This window comes from Rhinoderma darwinii, chromosome 1 (genome assembly GCF_050947455.1).
Source record: "Rhinoderma darwinii isolate aRhiDar2 chromosome 1, aRhiDar2.hap1, whole genome shotgun sequence".
Taxonomy (NCBI): domain Eukaryota; kingdom Metazoa; phylum Chordata; class Amphibia; order Anura; family Rhinodermatidae; genus Rhinoderma; species Rhinoderma darwinii.
This window is the reverse complement of record NC_134687.1, coordinates 142,364,287-142,387,248: the sequence shown is the minus strand read 5'-3', so window position 1 is coordinate 142,387,248 and position 22,962 is coordinate 142,364,287. Positions and strand designations below refer to the sequence as shown.

General features: G+C 39.9%; 1 protein-coding gene across 1 annotated transcript in view; it reads right to left on the bottom strand.

Moving 5' to 3' along the window:
• Positions 1 to 22,962, bottom strand: part of SLC7A11 (solute carrier family 7 member 11) — a 262,008-nt gene that overhangs the window by 65,964 nt on the left and 173,082 nt on the right. Inside the window, exons 7-9 of the mRNA XM_075860442.1 lie at positions 14,281 to 14,404; positions 12,342 to 12,445; positions 2,306 to 2,402 (exon numbers count right to left, since the gene is read on the bottom strand). Of these exons, the coding sequence (XP_075716557.1) occupies positions 2,306 to 2,402; positions 12,342 to 12,445; positions 14,281 to 14,404 (325 nt within the window). The remainder of the gene's footprint in view (positions 1 to 2,305; positions 2,403 to 12,341; positions 12,446 to 14,280; positions 14,405 to 22,962) is intronic.

Below are 22,962 nucleotides of genomic sequence, written 5' to 3'. Positions count from 1 at the left end.
TGGGAGAGCCTATCACAGCCTGGCCAGACTCAGCTAGCTCCCGCCCTCGGTCTATTTATACCTGCCTTTCCTGTTCCTCCTTTGCTTGTGATTCTTCTCGTGTGGTTTCCTGGCCCAGCTACAGCTTCTGACTATTTGATCCTGCTCCATACTGACCCTGGCTTACTGACTACTCTCCTGCTCTGCGTTTGGTACCTCGTACACTCCTGGTTTGACTCGGCTCGTTCACCTCTCTTGTTGCTCACGGTGTTGCCGTGGGCAACTGCCCCATTTCCCTTAGCTTTGTGTACCCTTGTCTGTTTGTCTCGTGCACTTACTGAGCGTAGGGACCGCCGCCCAGTTGTACCCCGTCGCCTAGGGCGGGTCGTTGCAAGTAGGCAGGGACAGAGTGGCGGGTAGATTAGGGCTCACTTGTCCGTTTCCCTACCCCTATCATTACATGTATACTGTGTGGTGGCTTATACTCTGGTTCTATCTCTAGGCGTATGTTTTTTTATTGTGTTTTTTTGTGTCTGTAAAACATACTTTTAACCACAGAATCAATTTACTGACTAGTCTTTTTCCATTATAAATGTGTACACTTGTTTGTGTCCTTCATTACAGTGGTGCCTCTGATGAGCCCATAGCGAATTCTCAGACGATGGAGCTTTACTTCACTTCCAATTAAGCAAATTTAGGTTTTATTAGTCATACCTCTGTTTCAAAAGACTTCATGTCTGGGAAGGAGCCTGAAATAATCAGTCCCTTTCCATCCATACAATCCCAGGGAACACACACTAATAAGAAGTGATTTACTTTCCTGCCTCTGAGAGTTAAATACCAGGAGCAGATGCACAAATCTGCCAGTGAAACTGATAACAGCATGATGCTGCATGGCCTTCAAATGTAATAAAATAATGGGAAAAAGCAAAAGTAATGCCACACTAATGATTTATCATTTTCTTCCTAAGCAATATGGACACGTTTAAGTCTCCAGAGAACCAAGAAATACTGTTTAAAGGGACAATCAATAATTATTAATAACTCATTGTCGTCAAGCAATTAAAAGGGTAAATTTTCAGCAAATTGCATAAATCCAAGACTTGAATTTCACACTCAATATCTATGGATGTTTCTGTTATTTGCATTTTTTTTTATTGCTGAAGAAAAAATAAATGATAGAAAAATAAAATCACATCAGAAGTTTTCCTTTCCTCTCAGAAGGGAATTGTGATACTTTATTTCAACTGTTTGTATAAACCTAAATAGTTGTTCAGCATTATGGGGCTTGCTGCCTAATAAGATAACTCATAAAGTATGTTCACACGTGACAGATTTGGTCGAGACATGTCCCATTTATCTGATAAATAAATGCGCAATCTGCAGAAACCACCCCATTTAGATGTATGGATTTTTATTTTATTTAGTTTATTTTATTCAGTTGCAAACATTTGCTCAAAAAAATATGCCATGTGTGATTATACCCTTAGAAGCCAAATGGATGTGTGTTTAAAGGGGACAAGGATGACACAGAGGGGGTCCCCAACACAGAACCTCCTGCCTTAAGCCAAAATGGTTGTAAGTATGGCTGGCACGTAAAACATACGTTTAAATGGCTGAATGGCTTCCATGTAATGCAACAATAATGTCTGGCTGGCCATGACTTCGACCGGCAAAATCAGCTGTTTGCAATAAATGTATAGGCCCTTTTAGTATTGAACCATACAGCCTTGGTGCTCTGCCGTACAGGCTCTGTCTGATTCAACCAAACCTTCCAGCAGTCCCTTACCCCCCCCCCCCCCCTCTATGTGCATATTTATGGAAAAGTCGTGAAGAAGCTTAAAACAGTCTTAGGTGTATATTACAGGTGCTATATCTTAGGTATATATCATAGGTGTTATATCAAAGTTGACATATCATAGCCAGCTATAGACTGATATTGTACTCATAGTACCTCACTCTCTTGATGTTAAGTCAGTAAGAGCTGGATAAACTACTCTGAGACGAGATATTCCTTAATGTGGTCTACAGGTCACTATGCTGTACTTCCAGTAAACAGCCAAAACTAATGTACTGAGGGTCCGCTACAAAAACAGTAACATCCCTATGCTATGTATGTGCAGTCAGGTACTGCATTTATATCTCGCGAATGAACAATATGGTCTATAGTGTTAGCATTTGCAAAGCATTTACAATGAACATGTTGTCATGTGCCGTGTTATATAAGATAAAATGTATGGAAATATATTACCACTCATAAAAACCAATAAATAATCACAATTAATAAGGCTGCGACTAGAAATAGTCAAAGATGTTCTTAGCTTACCAAAACAATGACAGCTGGCAGAGGAGTATGCTTGTGTACATGAATCATAGAAAGGATCTCTGGAAGGTGACCTTCTCGAGAGGCAACGTAGAACATCCTGATGGAATAAAAATAAATGTTACAAATAGCAGTACATGAGTTTAGCTGTTTTACATGTTTTATAAAATAGTTTATACAAAATGTTTAAAATATCAGTACTGCTAAAATTATTACTGGTAAAATTCTATTACACTCATTTAACTATGTTTATGGTATTTAAACTATAGCATTGGACAAAGCTAAAGGCCTGCGTATGTGAAAGGCCTGCGTATGTGAAAGGCCTGCTTATATGAAGCAACTTAACTGCCAAACAGTGAGGGTATGTTCACACGAGGGCGTCCGTAACGGCTGAAATTACGGGGATGTTTCAGCCTGAAAACATCCCCGTAATTTCAGCCGTAACGGCATGTGCAGGCGCTTGAACGCCGCGTCAATTACGGACGTAATTGGCGCTGCTATTCATTGGAGTCAATGAATAACGGCTCCAATTACGGCCAAAGAAGTGACAGGTCACTTCTTTGACGCGGGCGTCTATTTACGCGCCGTCATTTGACAGCGGCGCGTAAATTACGCCTCGTGTGAACAGACAAACGTTTGCCCATTGCTTTCAATGGGCAGATGTTTGTCAGCGCCATTGAGGCGCTATTTTGGGACGTAATTCGGGGCAAAAACGCCCGAATTACGTCCGTAATTAGTGCGTGTGAACATACCCTGACTGTAAATTAGTGAACATCCAAGAAACAACGACAGGTTTTTTTGCCAATTATCTCTAGTAGTTTAACCCCTTAGTGACTAAGCCTGTTTTGGCCTTGAGGACCAGACCATTTTTTTAAAATCTGACATGTATCACTTGAAGTGGTAATAACTTTGAAGTGTGTTTATTTTTTCAAGCGATTCTGAGATTGTTTTCTCGTGACACATTGGACTTTAAGTTAGTGGTAAAATTTGGTTGACACATTCAGTGTTTATCTATGAATTTTTTTTCAAATTTAAATGTACCTGCTTGTAAGACATATAGTAATAACACACAAAAGAGCTACTATTTCACATTTCCCATATGTCTACTTTATGTTTGCATTGTTTTTTGAACGTCCTTTTATTTTTCTAGAACATTTGCAAGGCTTAGAACTTTAGCAGCAATTTCTCACATTTCCAAGAAAATTTCAAAAGCCTTATTTTAGGAACCGGTTTTGTTCTGAACTGGTTTTGAGGGCCTTATATACTATAAACCCCCTATAAATCACCCCATTTTAAAAACAGAACCCCTCAAAGTATTCAAAACAGCATTTAGAAAGTTTCTTAACCCTTTAGGCGTTTCACAAGAATTAAAGCAAATTAAAGGTGAAATTTACAAATGTCATTTTTTCTGCAGAAAATCAGTTTTGATCCATTTTTTTTTTGTAACACAGAAGGTTTTACCAGACAACCGCAACTCAATATTTATTGCCCAGATTCTGCAGTTTTTAGAAATATCCCACGTGTGGCCTTAGCGTGCTACTGAACGGAAACACAGGCCTCAGAAGCAAAGGGGCACCTAGAGGATTTTGGGGCCTTATTTTTATTAGAATATATTTTAGGCACCACGTCAGGTTTGAAGAGGTCTTGTGGGGCCAAAACAAAGAAAATACCCCAAAAAAGACACCATTCGGCAAACTACACCCCACAAGGAATTTATCAAGGGGTATAGTAGGCATTTTGACCCCACAGGTGTTTTGCTGAATTTAGTGTAATTATGCTCTGAAAATTAAAATCTAAGTTTTTTTCTAATAAAATTTTGTTTTAGCTCAGAATTTTCAATTTTCAAAAATGAATAAAGGAGAAAAGGAACCCCAACATTTGTAAATCAAACTCTTCTGAGTACGGCAATACCCAATATGTTGTAATAAACTGCTATATGGACACCCACAAAGCTCTAAAGGGTAGGAGTGTTATTTGGCATGCAGATTTTGCTGTATTGGTTTTTGGCCAACATGTCGCTGGGCTCAGAAGGGAAGGAGCGCCATTTGGCTTTTGGAGCTCAAATTTTGCTTGATTGTTTTTCAGGTGCCATGTTTCATTTGCAAAGCCTATGAGAGGCCAAAACAGTGGAAACCCCCCAAAAAGTGACCCCATTTGGGAAACTACACTCCTCAAGGAATCTATCTAGGGGTATAGTGAGCATTTAGACCCCACAGGTCTTTTGCAGAATTTATTGGAATTATGCCGCGAAAATGAAAATCTACATTTTGCTCCACTAAATTGTAGAATGTCTTCATTTTTACAAGGGATACTGGAGAAAATGCACCCCAACATTTGTAAAGCAATTTCTCCAGATTACGGCAATACCCCACATGTGGTCATAAACGGCTATTTGGACACCCAGCAAAGCTCTAAAGGGTAGGAGTGTTATATGGCATGCAGATTTTGCTGTATTGGTTTTTGGCCACCATGTCGCATATGCAAAACCCCTGAAGTACTAGAGTACAGTGGAAGCCCCAAGAAGTGACCCCATTTTGGAAACTGCACCCCTCAAGTCATTTATCATTTGCCTGGACAAATGAGCATGCGCACCATACTCATTTGAGGTCTATTATGGTGATGTTCACAGCATTGGCCCACAATTGCAGGGCTCGGAAGTCAAATAGTTAAAGAAACCCCCAAGTAGTGACCCCCATATTGTAAACTACACCCCTTAGGGCATTTTAAGGGGTGTAGTGAGCATTTTGACCCCACAGGTGATTCTACATTAGAAATTACTGCCCAGCGTATGGTGCAAAGTGAAAATTGCAATTTTCCACTGATGTGCCAATTTAGTGCTCAATATGTTGTGCCCAGTTTGTGCCACTGAAGACAAATATCTCATAAACTGTTAAGCCAGTTCTCCAGGGTATGGCAATGTTATATAAGTGGACGTAAACTGGTGTTTGGGCAAGCTGCAGGGTTCAGAAGGGAGGGAGCGACATTTGGCTTTTGGAGCGCAGATTTTGCTTGGCAGTTGTTCTGTTTGGGGTTTTGCTGGTATTTCAGTTTACAATGTTGGGGCATATGTAATCTGTGCGGGGCACATCAGGGCATAAGAGTTTATAATAATGCAGTAAATAAATAATAACCCGCATATGTGTGGCCAGTGTCGCACTGATAAATGGTGCTCAATCTTATCTGCTTTTGGAACACTGCATATTTTTTCGTCGCCATTTTCTGAGAGCCATTTTCCCCACCAGAACTGTGTGAGGGCTTATTTGTTGCGGGACAATCTGTAGTTTTCATTGGTACCATTTTGGGGTACACAGCATTTTCACTTTTTACTAAATTTTTTTGACAAGCAAGGTGACCAAAAACCAGCAATTCCGACAATAGTTTTTATTTTTTTTTATTTTTTTACAGTGTTCACCGTGCGCTATAAATGACATTTTACTTTATTCTGCGGGTTGATATGATTACGGTGATACCATTTGTGTATCTTTTTTTTATGTTTTATAGAGATAGCACAATAAAAATCCCTTTTTTGAAAAATAATAACTTTTTTGTGTCCCCATATTCTGAAAGCCATAACTTTTTTATTTTTGCATTGACAAGGCTGTGTAAGGACTTGTTTTTTGCGGGACGGGATGTAGCTTTTATTGGTACTATTTTGGGGTACGTGCAGCTTTTTGGTAACTTTTTATTCTATACTTTAGAAGGGATGGTGACCAAAAAAATAGCGATTCTGGCATTGTTTTTAATTATTTATTTTATTGCGGTGTTCACCGTGCGGGAAAAATAACATTATAGTTTTATAGTTTGGGTTGTTACGAATGCAGTGACACCAACTTTGTGTACTTTTTTAATGTTTCATTTTTTTCCTATAAAAAAAGACTTATTAAAGGAAAAAAGGCAGTTTTTAATTTTTTAACTTTTAACTTTTTTATAACTTTTTTGTGTCCCACTAGGTGACTTGAAGACCTGCACCTCTCATCTTTATTCTGATACATTGCACTACCCACGTAATGCAATGCATCAGAGCCGGCAGCTGTTCACTGACAGCAAGCCTATTAGTCTCCGCCTCTGGGCGGGGCCAAATAGGCTTCCGTACGTGGCGACCAGGAAGCCACTGTTGGCCTTTGGTTCCCATAGTAACGATCGGCATATATGTTAATGGCATAGGTGTTAATGGCAGGGAACAGAGCTAGCTCTGTAACATACAGCTGACATCCTTCGGCTGATGGAGTAGGCTCAGCTTCTGAGCCAGCCGCCATCCTTCATTTGCGGCCAGAAGCCTTTTAAGCCTAACAGGCTTGGTAGACAGGGGGCCAATGTTAGGCCTCCTGTTGCCAAGAGCCGATCGGCTAGCGTGGCTACCCGGATCTTTTATCCGGGTAACCATGCTGCAATACTGACTGACCAATCACAGCGATCGCTGTCTATGACACTGTGTAAAAGTAGTAAAACATAAAAAAAACTATATAAATTTCGTATCACCAAAATCATAATGGCTCACTGAATAAAGTTATTATGTTATTTATACCACACAGTAAACGGCGTAAATCTAAGACGCAAAAAAGAGTGGCAAAATGTGTGTTTTTTTTTCCATTACCCCCAAAAAAGTTAATAAAAGTTAATCAATAAATCATATGTACCCCAAAATGGTGCTATTAAAAAATACAAATTGTCCCGCAAAAAACAAGACATACAGCTATGTCGACGCAAAAATACAAAAGTTATAGCTCTTGGAATGCGACGATGGAAAAACGCAAAAAATAGCTTGGTCATTAGGGTTTAAAATAGGCTGGCCATTAAGGGGTTAATATAAATTTTAGAAGCAGAGGATTTCAAATGTTGGAAATTGCTTTTTTTTCAAATTTTCTTTACATTTCGGATTTAAATCAAGAGAAAGCATTTTGATCAAAATTTATTACTAACATAAAGTAAAATGTGTCATGAAAAAGCATTCTCAGAATCGCTTGGATAAGTAAAAAACATTCCAGAGTTATTACCATATAAACTGAAACACCTCAAATTTAAAAAATGGGGCTGCTTCGGAAGTCCAAAACAGGCCGCGTACTTAAAGAGGCTCTGTCACCACATTATAAGTGCCCTATCTTCTACATAATGTGATTGGCGCTGTACTGTAGATTACAGCAGTGTTTTTCATTTACAAAAACGATCAATTTTGACCAAGTTATGACCTATTTTAGATTTATGCTAATGACTTTCTTAATGCCCAACTGGGCGTTTTTTAGCTTTTGACCAATTGGGCGTTGTAAAGAGAAGTGTATGACGCTCACCAATCAGCATCATACACTTCTCTCCATTCATGTACTCAGCACATAGTGATCTTACGAGATCACTATGTGCTGTCACTTACTCACACATTAACGTTACTGAAGTGTCTTGAGAGTGAATATACATCACCTCCAGCCAGGACGCGATGTCTATTCACAATCCCGACACTTCGGTAACATTTGTGTGGGACTTAATGACAGCAAGCATTGTCTCGCGAGATCACGATATCATTTATAGCGGGATCTTGTGAAATCACGCTTGCTGTCTTTAAGCCTCACACAAACGTTACCGAAGTGTCGGGATTGTGAATAGACATCCCGTCCTGGCTGGTAGTGATGTCTATTCACTCTCAAGACACTTCAGTAACGTTAATGTGTGCGTAAGTGACAGCACATAGTGATCTCGTAAGATCACTATGTGCTGAGTACATGAATGGAGAGAAGTGTATGACGCTGATTGGTCAGCGTCATACACATGGCCGGCCATAGGTATGTGCGACCAGTGTGGTTGCACAGGGCACCAGCCGCTACGCTGTAAGGAGAGCGCCAGCTGATGTGCATGCCCCGCGCCGTGGCCACTACTCGGAACTCCAGTGGGTTAGGTGCCACTCACTAACTGCACCGACCTCAAAGCTGCCAGCCCCATGTCGCTGCCAAAAATCCCCTCTATGGATGAATTGCCGTCCACTGTGATGACCATTCATGCATAGTGAAGTCACTTCCTCTGCAGTGATTGGTCGCTGTGATCACATGATGTATCACTCTTCCTGATCTGCGTCCTGAATGATGAGACAGGTGTGATGACATCATTCAAGACGCAAGAAAGGAAGGAGACACCACGCTATCTGCCTATGCGTTTCCTGGGCTGGTGGGGACAACGAAGAAACGTTTTTCTCCAGTGCAGCTCCAGCTCCAGCAGCACCAGTGGGCAGTGCTTGTGAGAAGCCCAACAGGTCAGCCACTGAGTGTGGGCTTTAAATGAATGGGGGCACTGATTTGGGTCTAAAAAGGGCAATACTAGCAAGTGGGCAGAGGTTTCAGTGCCACCTTGGTGCACATTTGCCACTTAATGCCCCTTTTGTGTCCTTTTGTTCAGTGACCCCTTGATGCCCATTTGCCATTTTCTTACCCCTTTATTGTTCTTCAGTGACATAAGGTGCTAAAGGGGCAGTAAATGGCAAATGGGCATCAAGGGGCCACCAAACAGAAGAACGCTAAAGGAGCAATAAGTGGCAAATGGGCACCATGGTGGAACTGAACGACACTAAAGTTTTAATAAATGTCAAATGGGCACAGAATTCTGTGTTTTCATAGTGCACATTTACAATTTTTTGCCCTTTTAAACCCTGTTCAGATTACGTTAAAAGCTATGTACACCTTTAAAATAGTGGGGTTTTTTTTTTTGTTTTTTTTTAATTAAAAATGTGTATCTGTGAGTTTGGTGAAACATTGTAATTACATTTTATTAAATTATTTTTACTTTTTGAGCTACAGCTGCTTTGTATCAGAGCAGCTGTATCTAGCGATGAGACTTGAAACTGTCAGGTCAGCAGGTCCTGAGTGTCAGAGACACAGAGATAGAGAGACACGCAGGACCTGCTATCACTGAACCCGTCAGTGCTTCTGATCTGACGGATACAGGTCTCAGCGCATGATACAGCTGCTCTGTTTACAGAATACAGAGCAGCTGTATCTCAAAAAGTTACAATATTTTTTAATAAAAAAATAAATTCAAAGGTTTACATAGCCTTTAAAGGGGTTGTTAAAATAAAAGAAAAAAAACTTAGAATTACCTCTCTCCTCTCAGACGTATCTGTATTGGCGACTCCCGTCACTTCTGCTCTCTGTTTGCATACAAAGGGTGACATCATGTAGACAGTACACCACCACTGTACACACAGAACAGAGATGACAGAAGCCCCCAGTGCAGGAATGTCTAGGAGGAGAGAGATAAGTATGGGCTGCTTTTTAATTTGCTGCCCTCTTCTCCTGCTACTACATAAAAAGTTTAAACCCGGACGTATTAATGGCGAATGTGCATTCCAACAATATGGCACGTGCCACCGTGTGTTATCTTTGGTGTTACATAGGACTGCAGGTAACACTAATACATTATCTGTAATCAGAGAGTTATCACACTGTGTTATCTGTGGTGTTACACAGGACTGCAGATAACATCTACTACATTATCTGTACTCAGAGAGTAATCACAGTGTGTTCTCTGGGGTGTTACATAGGACTGCAGGTATCATCAACTATATTATCTGTACTCAGGACCGGCCTTAGGGGTGTACGACCTGTGCCTTTGCACAGGGCGCATCACTCCAGCAGGAGGAAGGGGGCATTGTGCTGGCTCCCTTCCCTTTGCTTGTTTTAGAAGTGCCCGGGACTCGCGACTCAGCAGCCACCTTTCCACCTGAGTGCTTCTTCAATCAGTGGCATCGCTGCCACTGTACCAGCCATAGCGGCTGCTATCGACGACAGCTGGCATGAGGGCCCCCTCATGGCCGGCGGCGCTGCTAGCAGCCGATGCGGCTGCTACGGCGGTAGCGATACCACTATAACAGAGCTGGGGGGTATGTCCCTGCTCTGCTATCTACCAGTGCCACTGTAGCTCCCTGAAGGAGAGGAATCCCCGTGTGGTCGGGGATTCCTCTCCTGGACGGAGCGTTTGATGTCTCTGTCCATATATGGACAGTGACATCAGGGGCAACTCCTGAAGCGGAATCCCCGTCCACAGTGTTGCCGACTCTGTGACCAGGGATTCCACTCCAGAAGCCAGTGACGTCACTGTCCATAAATTGACACAGACGACAAGGGCTTCTCCTGGAGTGGAATCCCCTGGTCACAGAGTCGGCAATGCTGTGGATGGGGATTCTGCTTCAGGAGTTGCCCCTGACATCACTGTCCATATATGGACAGGGACATCAAGCGGAGCGCTCCAGGAGCAGAATCCCCGGCCACATGGGGATTCCGCTCCTTCAGGGAGCTACAGTGGCGCTATCTACAGGAAGGGGGGTGCTGTCTACAAGTGGGCTGTGGGCTGTGTGGCACTACCTACCAGGGGGCTGTGTGGCACTACCCTCCAGGAGGCTGTGGGGCACTACCCATCAGGGGTCTGTGTGGCACTACCCACAGGGGGCTGTGTGGCACTACCTAAAAGGGGGCTGCGTGGAGTGGCACTACCTACATGGTGCTGTTTAGCACTACCTACAAGGGGGCTGTGTGGCACTACCTACAGGGGGCGGTGCGGCACTACCTACAGGGGGCTGTGTGGCACTACCTACAAGGGGGCTGTGTGGCACTACCTACAATGGGGCTGTGTAGCAGTATCTTCAGGGGGCTGTGTGGCACTATCTACAGGGGGCTGTGTGGCACTATCTACACGGGGCTGTGTGGCACTACCTAAAAGGGGGCTGTGTGGCACTACCTACAAGGGGGCTGTGTGGCACTACCTACAAGGGGACTGTGTGGCATTACCTACAAGGGACTGTGTGGTACTACCTACAGGGGGCTGGGTGGCACTACCTACAAGGGGGCTGTGTGTCACTACCTACAGGGGCTGTGTGGCACTACCTACAGGGGGCTGTGTGGTACAATCTACTGGGGGCTTTGTGGCACTACCTACAAGGGGAATCTGTGAGTGGGGGGGCTGATGGTAATTTTACTGTGAGTGGGGGCTTATGGTCATTTTACTGTGAGTGGCGTGCTGATGGTCATTTTACTGTGAGTGGGGGCTGATTTTATTTTAGTGTGAGTGGGGGGGCTGATGATCATTTTACTGTGAGTGGGGGGCTGATGGTGTTCAAGTGGTTTTCACCTCTGAGCTCCAATTGAAATTAATGCTGAACGATAATTTGCACAGGGTGCCATCTTTCCTAAGGCCGGCCCTGATCATATACTTCTCTTTACAACGCGCACTTGGTCAAAAGCTAAAAAACGCCCAGATGGGCAAACTTGGTCAAAATTTATCATTTTTGTAAATAAAAAACACTGCTGTAATCTCCATTACAGTGCCGATCACATTATGTAGAAGATAGGGCACTTATAATGTGGTGACAGAACCTCTTTAAGGGGTTAATACATTAACATATGGTACAATAGTGTAGCCCAAAGCTATGATTAGGATGAGAAATATACATACAGAAACTTTACAACATGGAAAATGTATTTGTTATTATTCAATTCTTTCAGTTTTTCATAGAAAATAATAGTACGAACCGAATATGCTGAAGTTGCTGCATTAAAATTGATGGTTGCCTACAATGGATCTGAAAACCTGGTGGATTGGTATGTGTAGGTAAAACATAAAACGATGTATGTCCAGTTTTAGAAACACAGATGAAGTGAAAAAAAATTAAAATATATACTTTTGGTTTACCAAATCCTAACTCGTACAACATTATTTATCTGTTCTAAAAGAATACAGTGACAAATATGTTAAAAAAATTAAAAAATTTAATATATATATATATATATATATATGTATATATATATATATATATATATATATATATATATATATATATTTCTATAGTTTTACCCAATTAAAATGATATAGATATAGTATTGAGTAAAAAAAAATAATAATAATCTTACAACGACAGACAATATGTACAGCATATGTACTAATATTGGAGTTCCTCATGGAAACACATATTTTTATACAAGCCAGCTTTTTACCAAACCCTCACTACTCACCTCACTGTGTACTTCAATTTAGAATAATGATGGAGAATATTTCCTATATTTCTTACCTTGAAACAGCAAAAACTCCACCATTCATTGAGCCAAAGCATGATAAAGCAACAAAAATGGGAACTGCCAAGGAGAAGTTTCCCAGGAGACGTTCTGCATATGTCTGACAAGAAATGAATAAAATAAACCTTATTTTAATTTGAATGTGGTTATTTACTGAAGGATGTTACAGGTAACCTTCAAAATTGTGTCTATTATTGGCCCAATTACTTTTTGTACATTACTTTCTTGTGTTGGACAGAAAGACAAATGCATATCTTCCTTTCTGTTAGAACCATTCTCATTTATCTAGTTATTTATTTGGCTATATCCATATCTGCACTGCACATAACCAAGCTGTAGTTAGTAGTTTTGGGAGATTTATTGGGTTGAGGTCAACTCTATAGTTATTGCACTGTAGACCTATATTTAGATAGACAAGACATATGAGATGTATGTTACACAATGGTCCACATTTATTAAGACTGGTGTTTCATATGCCAGTCTAAAAAGAAAAAGAAAGATAATTGGAGCGAATTGACGAATATTTTTAAAAGTTAGAAATCGAAATCTAGATTTTTGCCAAAATTTGTTCCATTTACTGGCTTTAGTTTTAATAAATATGTCTAAAAGCTGAAGACCACACCAACTTCTAGTAAACTACACCCAATTTTTTCTACACTTTTCAAAACTAGCGAATAGTTGCAATGGTTCACGCAAAATCTTTGTGTGCCATTATTTGTGACTTTTTGGGCTCAGTTTAGCTGATAACTGGCGTTAACTGATTACTAAATATGGGCCAATGAATCCTGACATTTTATGAAAAACAAAATAAACATATACAATTACATTATTTGTATTTACTTTATTTCTAGATGATTATTAAAAAAAATCTTAATGCAGAAAAAAAGTAGAATTGTCTAGAGCCTTTAAAATGTGCCCTTTGCCATAATGTATTGACTAGTGGGGGAGGTTAATGGACCTGCTTCTGAAATGTAATCACTATGAATTTTATTTATACAATTTCTATTTATGTCAGTGGTTTTGTGTGTTGCTAAATAATTTTATGTTTCTATGTAAAATTTAAAGGTCAAGTTTCATAAGTGATACTAAGCTGCAAAACACAGATTTTAGAATCACTCCATCTCTAAATATGTTATGATATAATACAAGTAAAATACCCAATTCATTGGCATATGCTATAAGTGATCTTTTAAGACTGGATTCACTTATCGGGTACTTGATGCAATATTTTGAGCCAAACACAGGAGTGGATACAAAGAGAGCAGAAATAGTCTTTTCTTTCCTTTATAGTTTACCTTCCTATTAGATCCATGTCTGGCTTTGGCTAAAAAAAAACCTGCATTTAGAACTCCACCAATACTACATGGGTGAATCAAGCCTTAAAGAGAATCCTATATCAGGACAGACCCCCATATTTAACAGCTGTCACTTTAGTCTATGAGGTACGTGGATGCGGAGACGCTGTTTGTCTAAACTTAAGAGCGGGGTGCATAAATATTATAAAGCGCCCAACACACTCTTTAGAAGCACCCTGAATGGAAATTCGGTAGGGGAAGAAGCTCAATAGATGAAGGAGAAATCTTTAAAATGCCTTTAGTCGATTAGGGTTGTAGCGTCCTGGTATAAAATATAATTAGCAAAAATAATATAGGTACATATTACATTAAAACCAGGTCACTCAAAACATTTCCAGATTCATCACAAATAGATAGAGTACCAATCCTCAAGTATTCATCGCAAGAAAATGCTATGCTTAGTTCTGCTCACCCTGTCCTTAATTGTGAAGGACGTCTTCAAGTCTTAACGTACGTACAGTCTACAATACTAATATGGTGACATGATCATGACAGATGATATCATCACAGAATCATTATCCAAGCTACAATGAATAGAAGTACGTTCATTGCATTGGTCCTTTTTTGTTTGTTTCCTTACCACGGCAACTGCACTTGAGAGGACCAGCTCTTCTGCTGTAATGGTTGTGTAGTAGGCCACATTGGTTAAGACGTATCCAACTGTAACGATCACCATTGATATACATATTGCAAGTGGTATGTTTCTGATGATGAAAAGAAAAATTTACATATATTGTATTACTTTGACACTATATTTAACTTTAACAATCACCATTGAAATGTATTTTGCGAGCTTCTGATGAAGAATAGGAGAAAGGTTACAATTACATTTATAGTATTACATTATGACACTAGTTATATTCTATAGCTAGCAACTGATATTACATTCTCAGTACATATCAGAAGAAAAAATAAAACACAGAATAGGTATTAACATTGCACTTGTTTATTTTTGCCCTAATATAGTTGCATTGCAGATAAAGCTTATTGCCATTTTATAAAGTGTGTCTAACCTCAGTTTTACAAATTCCTTCACTAAACTTAAAATTCTCTTCCCTGGCTCTACCACCTTTAAGTGACATCAGTTTAGTCTTACCCTCTACATTAAAACCTAATTCCAACAAAAAACTCTTCTTTACTAACCTAACAGTACCCCCAGTTTTTTACACAGTACTACAATTTTTTTCTACTTTTCAACTTATCTGCATTCCATTCTCTGGTCCAAGATTATGTCCTCCCAATTTGGGTGAGAACTGGGAGCCATAATCCATAACTTTTTCTAGTTTTATGGGCTCAGTCTCCCTGACAGGTTTTCTCCCTGCCCCCTATTTATATTATTATCTGTGATCATTAGTGTATGCTCACACTGGCTATTTTCAGCCGTTTTTCGGGCCGTAAACGGCCGAAAAAAGGGCCGAAAAGTCGGAAGCAGAACGCCTCCAAACATCTGCCCATTCATTTCAATGGGAAAAACTGCGTTCTGTTCCGATGGGCCGTTTTTTTACGTGGCCGTTTTGCAAAACGACCGCATAAAAAAACGCCCGCGACAAAGAAGTGCAGGTCACTTCTTGGGACATTTTTGGAGCAATTTTTCATAGACTCTATTGACAATAGCTCCAAAAACGCCCGTAAAAAACGCTGCGAAAAACGCAGTGAAAATGGCGAGTGGCTTAAAAAACGTCTGAAAATCAGGAGCTTTTTTCCCTTGAAAACAGCTCCGTATTTTCAGACGTTTTTGAGTTTGTGTGTGAACATACCCTAAGAATAGGCTCTGATTGAAGACTGTGGTCACTGAGATCCTTTGATTGACAGATGTAGACAGGAGGACAATATGTGGAGCAGAAGGGCATCACACATCTTCTTCTGTCAAGACAAAACTCAGAGATAGTTTTCTTCCAATAGCAATTTCAGAGATGGCCTTCAGGTACAAGCCACTAGTTTTGTTATTTAATTAAGAATTGTTTTTGATTGTTACTATGCAAAGTTTTGATAGCTGGAGCAAGTAAATAATATTTTGGATGTATTTTATGTTTGTCACGACCATTTTATTCCTGTTTTATATTACTATATTTTCCTTCGGTGTAACTCGGCCTCTGTACTTAATAAAAGTGATTGAACTACTAAAGGTCACAATGGTTTTTTTTCTCATATAAATGTAGCTTTTTTGTATTATTATTATAATTGTAAAAAGCTAATAATAAACCAATTAATATGAAAACTTCTAAAATAATTAATTAGCTTAAATAAATAAAAATCCAATGAACCTTCACAAAAGTAGTAAGGTGATCCTAGTGATTTTCTTTCCCTGCCCAAAAAACTGCAGCTTGCTAGGGTTAACTAGTCAAACAATTATATATTTTTGACCCTTCAGAGACACTATAGTTACTCTAAAAAGAAATTCACTGGTCACTTCATGTCATAGGCACAGGTAAACTGTCTGTCCATTGTAGAGACCTTGCAATCTGCCCATATTTCAGCTTCCTAGACTCCTGTGAGTGTGACATGAAGAAAAAGGAGGAGGAGTGGGATATTAGAATTAATTGCTGGGAAGTTCATATTTTCTGTAGTGGAGCTTTTTTTTTTAGAGTTATTTCTGAAACACATACATGACTATATTTCACAGCTTTTGAACTATATATATATATATATATATATATATATATATATATACACATACATATATATATATATATATATATATATATATATATATATATATATATATACACTAATATATATATGTATATATATTTATATATATATATATATATACATACAGATGTAGTCGTCTTTACCTTGACTTTTAACACATTGAATGAACAGTGGGTAGATCTCTTATCTTGACTCTTTCAATTATTTTTCAATGGCTTTGTTGTGTGATATCACGCTGCAGCAAGTTATCAGAATCAAGTTAAAGATGGCTACATCCGTATATACACATATACATATATATATGAACATTTACTAGCCTTGATATTTTTAAAATTTTGAAAACGGAATAAGATGGAGCATAACCTTTAAAATTGAGCCCCATCAAAAATAACTCACAGAAAGGAACTTCTTTAGGACTCTTATATGACATTTAAAATGCTGATGCAATGTTCTTACCCTTTGTCAAACCTACTCTGAATAAAATTGCTCTTGGTAGACGAGAAAAATGTAATAATGCTTTTGTGTTAAATAACACTTTTTTTTGTAATAATGTATTTTTTTAACAGAAGTGCTGAAAACACAAAGAATAAAATAGGTAAGTGTGAAGCCATTAAGATAGATACAGTACAGAAAGCTGTTAAGCAACTGACCTTTGTTATTACAAGAAAACTTGGGTTACCTTTTCTGACTGCAAACTATAAGCTCTCTTAGGAAGAACTACCATTTCGCTGGCTACTTATCAACAATCACTTCCTATGAAAATGGGAGTCTGAAGACAATAATAAAATGACATTTTTCTAAGTACAATGTATTTAGCCAGCTGTGCCTTTGTCCTGTATACTGACAGGTAGTAGTAACCCCTTCTAATAGTGGAAAGCTTCAGCCAGCCAAGAGAATTGGAAGGAGTATACATATACATCCAGAAGCAAATGTGTGGTTTCGCTAAAAAAACATATCACTGCCTACAAAGAGCTATTCATGAAACGCAGTGTAAAACTGTTATCTGTCATTTAAAAAAAATGAAATGAAATGTGAAAAATATGCGAAATGAAATGAAATGCGAAAAAAAAAACGCCCAGTTGTCCATTTCAAACCTCATTTGCATAAATATAAAATAGCTCATAACTTGGCCAAAAATGAACGTTTTTTAAAAAAAAAAACGTTACTGTTATCTACATTGCAGCGCCAATCACATGCAATAGGAGATAGGGGTTTGAGAATCTGGTGACAGAGCCTCTTTAACCCCTAAAAAGCCGTGTTCGCTATTTAACACGGCTTTTCAGGGGTTAATCAGCGGGGACACAGCGATCGGTCCCCGGTGTAGGAGCTGCGGCAGCTGCTGTACGAGACAGCAGCTGTCACAGCTCCTGAATGTGTCGGGAGGACGGCCGAAATTGCCGTTACTCCGGAGACGTACTATTAGGTCATGGAGCGCAAACGCTATGGTTACCATGACCTAATAGTACTTCCAGGAGCGGGAAGCGGTTAATGGAAAATGTTCTCTTTACCGTTGGAATTATGGAAGGTTTTTCTGGGGGCAGCATATGTACATACTTTGCATGGATGTGAACCTCATCTAAAAAATCCATGGTGGTGCAACCATGTGGGTTTACTCTTATTAGACGTGTATAGGGACGGGTATAACGTGTTACCCAATGTGGGGGCTTTTCTCGATATACGATTCTACATCCTTTTTCCAGTATATTATCCAATTCTAAATCCTCTCACAGAATGGGAGGCATTTGTGTACAATGTTTTTAATTTTTGTGAATTGTTTTTTATATTGTTATACAAGGGTAGGAATATTTGTTTTTGTTGTTATATTGTTATTTCTGTCCAATAATAGTTGTTGTCATGTCAGATTTAGCTCTATCTAGGGTCCACTTTTTGTACCCTCTTTTACTTAATCTTTGGCAAATCTGTGTTTTTTGTTTAGCTGAATTACTGCAATTCCTTTTTGCTTGTATCAATTCCCCCACTGGTATAGATGCAATCGTGTGTTTTGGGTGGCTACTAGTAGCATGTAGAATTGTGTTGCCTGCTGCCTTCTTACGAAAGGTGCTGGTGGTGATGAATTCACCCATTCGGGACTCCAACTTTAGACCAAAAAATTCAATATATTCCGTATTAAATTTTTTTGTAAATCTCAGATGGCAGTCATTAGTATTGATATACTCCATAAACATCGGTATGGCAGATATATTTCACTCCCAAGTAAACAGGAGATCATCAATATATCTGCCATACTAGTGTATCTGTTGACAAATTGGATTTTTGGGGCAAAAGATTGTACATTCCTCCCACCATTCCAAGACCAAATTAGCCACAGAGGGCGAAAACTTTGCCCCATTGAAAGGCATTTGAGTTGCAAATAATATTTGCCATTTAGTTGAAAGTAGTTATTAAAAATTGCAAAACTTTGATGACAAACCTTTCCAAATTATGGCTGTATTTGCTATATATAAATAGGTGGTGACTTATTGCTGTTGTACATGAACAATGTCATATTTGGCAAAGGCAATACAACGTCAATGAAATAGATGTTATACACTGCATCGACCATAGTTACACATTGTATAAAAAAGGCTTTCTGGTTCTTTCAAATTGATGGCCTATCCTTAGGATAGACCATCAGTATTAGATTGGTGGCGTTTTGGCACCCCCCCCCCCCGATCAGCCGTTTGAAGGGTCGTCTTCATTATTTAAACTACATAGTGCAGGACAGTTTCATACTTTTAGTAGCGGTTGTGCTTGGTAATTTAGCTTAGTCCCATTCACGCCTCTCCCAGGCTCTTCTCAGTAAGTTGCACATTTTAGATGTAAACAGGCTTGGAACACTAAACTCCTGCTGCATAACGACATGCTGGTGGTTTAGAAGCTCCAAAACGACTTACAGGTTCCCTTTATTTAATGCATGGTTTAGACACAAAAGCATTTCCAACTTTATCTTTGATGACAAAAAAAACACAATTTAATGTGCGGATCGTGGTGAGGATAAGGGCATGTTCACACGGCTTAGCAACATACGTCTGAAAATACAAGGCAGTTTTCAAGCGAAAACAGCTCCTGATTTTCAGACGTTTTTGTAGCAACGTATTTTAGAGCTGTTTTTCAATGAAGTCAATGAAAAACGGCTCCAAAAACGTCCCAAGAATTTACCTGCACTTCTTTTTACGCGGCGTCTTTTTACACGCCGTATTTTGAAAACGTTGCGTAAAAATACGCCTCGTGGGAACAGAACACCGTAAATCCCATTGCGAGCAGTGGGCAGATGTTTGGAGGCGTAATGGTGCCGTTTTTTCAGGAGTAATTCGAGGAGTAAACGGCCCGAATTATGTCTGAAAATACATCGTGTGAACATACTAAGGGCAGATACAGACGGACGTTGCGTTTTTGCGCGCGCAAACAACGCGGCGTTTTGCGCGCGCAAAAACCATTTGACAGCTGCGTGTGTCATCCGTGTATGATGCGCGGCTGCGTGATTTTCGCGCAGCCGCCATCATAGAGATGAGGCTAGTCGACGCCCGTCACTGTCCAAGGTGCTGAAAGAGCTAACTCTTTCAGCACCCTCGACAGTGAATGCCGAACACAATATCGAAAAACCTGTTGAAAAAAAAGAAAAAGTTCGTACTTACCGAGAACTTCCCGGCCGTTGCCTTGGTGACGCGTCCTTGGTGACGCGCCTCTCGACATCGGGCCCCACCTCCCTGGATGACGTGCCAGCCAATGTGACCGCTGCAGCCTGTGCTTGGCCTGTGATTGGCTGGAGCTGTCACTTGGACTGAATTGTTATCCCGGGAGGTCAGACTGGAGGAAGAAGCCGGGAGTTATCGGTAAGTCAGAACTTCGGTTTTTTTTCTACAGGTTCATGTATATTGGGATCGGAAGTCACTGTCCATGGTGCTGAAACAGTTTAACTCTTTCAGCACCATGGACAGTGACTATCTCCTGACGTCGCGTACCGATAATGTTTTTGCCGGGTTCGGCCAAAACTAGTTCGGCCGAACCCGGTGAAGTTCGGTTCGCTTGTCCGGCTTCGCTCATCGCAAAGACACTCCGTTTGGATGTTCGGAAACAGAAAAGCACGTGGTGCTTTTCTGTTTACATTCATCCTTTTGACAGCTGGTGCGCTGTTTCAGTCGGTTCGCACGGAAGTGCTTCCGTGCAACCTGCGTGGTTTTTACGCACCCATTGACTTCAATGGGTGTGTGATGCGCGAAATACGCAGAGTTATTGAACCTGTCACGCTGCGCAAAAAGCACGGAATGTCTGTACTGCCCCATAGACTTGTATTGGTCCATGCGTGCCGCGTGAAAACCACGCGGCCCGCACGGACCGAATACACGCTCGTGTGAATCCCCCCCTAAGTGTAATGTTTTTAGGGAGGTTGCTTGAAGCTTCTGATCTCATTGCAAAAATCCAAGAAAGACCATTTGGGCAGTGCCTGAGAGTGGGTACAGCCTTGGTCAGTTAGAAAAAATAACAAATGCAATTGAGTAACCCTTAAATGTATTTTATTAACCAAAATCTATTTCATCTTGGCTATAGAGGCTGGTAAGGGCCCCATGATTTCTTATTCCTGGGGGCTCAGATCTATCTCAGTCTGCCCCTGTAAGACATACCTATTCACTTTATAGCATTCTGTACGGCCTATATTAACTATAGACATTAGGTATTCATTTCTAATGTGAGAATGCTCGACGTAATGAATTTAGAATAGGTTTGAATTCCTTTCCTGAAAAACATAACTTTACTAATTATCTGTAACTGATTGCCTGGGATGGGGAATTGATCCGGGAATTTATTCTGCCAGATTGGATTTTTTTTTACACTAACTTGAAGTAAATAGACAACTGCCTCATAAAAGATTGAGTATTTTTTATTTTATTTTTTACTATGTTACTACGTCCTCGATCATACCTGGGTCTATGTGCTTTATATTTTGTACGGTGTAGGTGCAGAATGCAGAGTTAATGTTATCACCTCTGATAATGTTCACAGATATTTCCCCACACACTGCATAGTAATATGCAGCATGTTCTTGCCTGTTTTCATTGCTTCCCGGAGGAAATATATTTCATTATAGGGAATAGTACTGACCGCAATATGGTGCATGATATGGTTCCGCATTATTGACGCAAATTTACACCCAAGTGTGCTAATGAGGAATAGGTGAGTGATCGGCTCTTGTAAATCTGTGGCCTGATGTGTCACTGACCACATATAAGGCTGCTATTCTCTTATGTTCTGTAAGAGCATGCTACCCCTATAGGCATTGTGGGCCCCGGTACAATTGCAACCATTAAACTTCGTATTTATACACACATGCATTCTACATCAGCAAATGGCGTATTTTTGGGATTATTATTACAATGTGTTAGAAAGTTGTTGTTTTTTGTTTCAAATTAGAATCAACGCTTTTTATAAATGGCCTGTCAGGTAAGAGCAATGCTTCATTCATCCTTTCTGTGATTTGTATGATGATATTACAAAGGTCAGGCTGTAAACTAATTACAAATATTATCTATCAAGGCTTATACAGGCCTATGTTTGTGATGAATGACAATTTCATATCATGTGAAAATGTCACTATATAATGGTCTGTCTCCATAGCAATTCATAAACAAATGTATATTTGCAAGGGGGATCTCTTTAGACTTGAAGGATTTCAAAGTGCATCTCAGATTAGGAAGATAAAGTTTCAATTATTCTGAAGAATTATGAGTTTCCATGCACTAGTTATTCAGTTACACAAAGGGCATTGAAAATGTTGGACAAACAAATTTGCAAACAAAACAAAATGTAAAAAAATTTGATTTTGAGCAACAAAATACACAGTATTCAAAGGTAAAAATAGATGGCAAAAGTACACTGTATTTCTTTACTAATCTTTGTCATTTTACATACCACACATCTGAAGTTGCATTGTAGTCACAGCTATAGGAATATAAGGGTTTTCCCACACTAATATTTATTACCTGTCCACAGCATCACTGCTAGGGCCCCCTACTGATTGTTACAATAGGGAACACCTACTGCGCCATCTATACATGGGGGATACTGCTGAGTGAGCAATTCTTGCTAACCTACAGACATTAAGGGCTCGTCCATACTTAACGGAATTGCTGCATATTTTGTGTCCGAAATTGCAGTTGGAAAATACGCAGAATACAGTAGCAGCAAAGTGGGTGAGATTTAACAAATCTAATCCACAAGCTGAGTAAAATTTCCGAGCAGAAATTGACCTGCGTTGTGTATTTTTCGTACTGCAGCATGTCTGTCCCTGCTGCGGAAAGTGAACTGAATTGCTGCGTTTTTCAAAGGAGATGTCACGATCTCCCATCATTGAAAATAACGCAGCAAAATCCACACCATTTTCTGCAGTAAAAACCGCAGAAAATGGTGCGCTTTTTTCAGAAGCTGAATGTCTGCTAGTTTTAATGGAAATGCTGCAGAAGTTTTCTGCAGCAAATCCGTTATGTGTGGAAAAGCCCTAAGGCTCAATGCACACAGTGCGTATTATGTGCGGTTTTGCTGTGCGGATTTGCGTGTGGCAGCATAATACAGTACCAGTACAGTCAATGAGATTCCAGGAAATCTCATGTACACG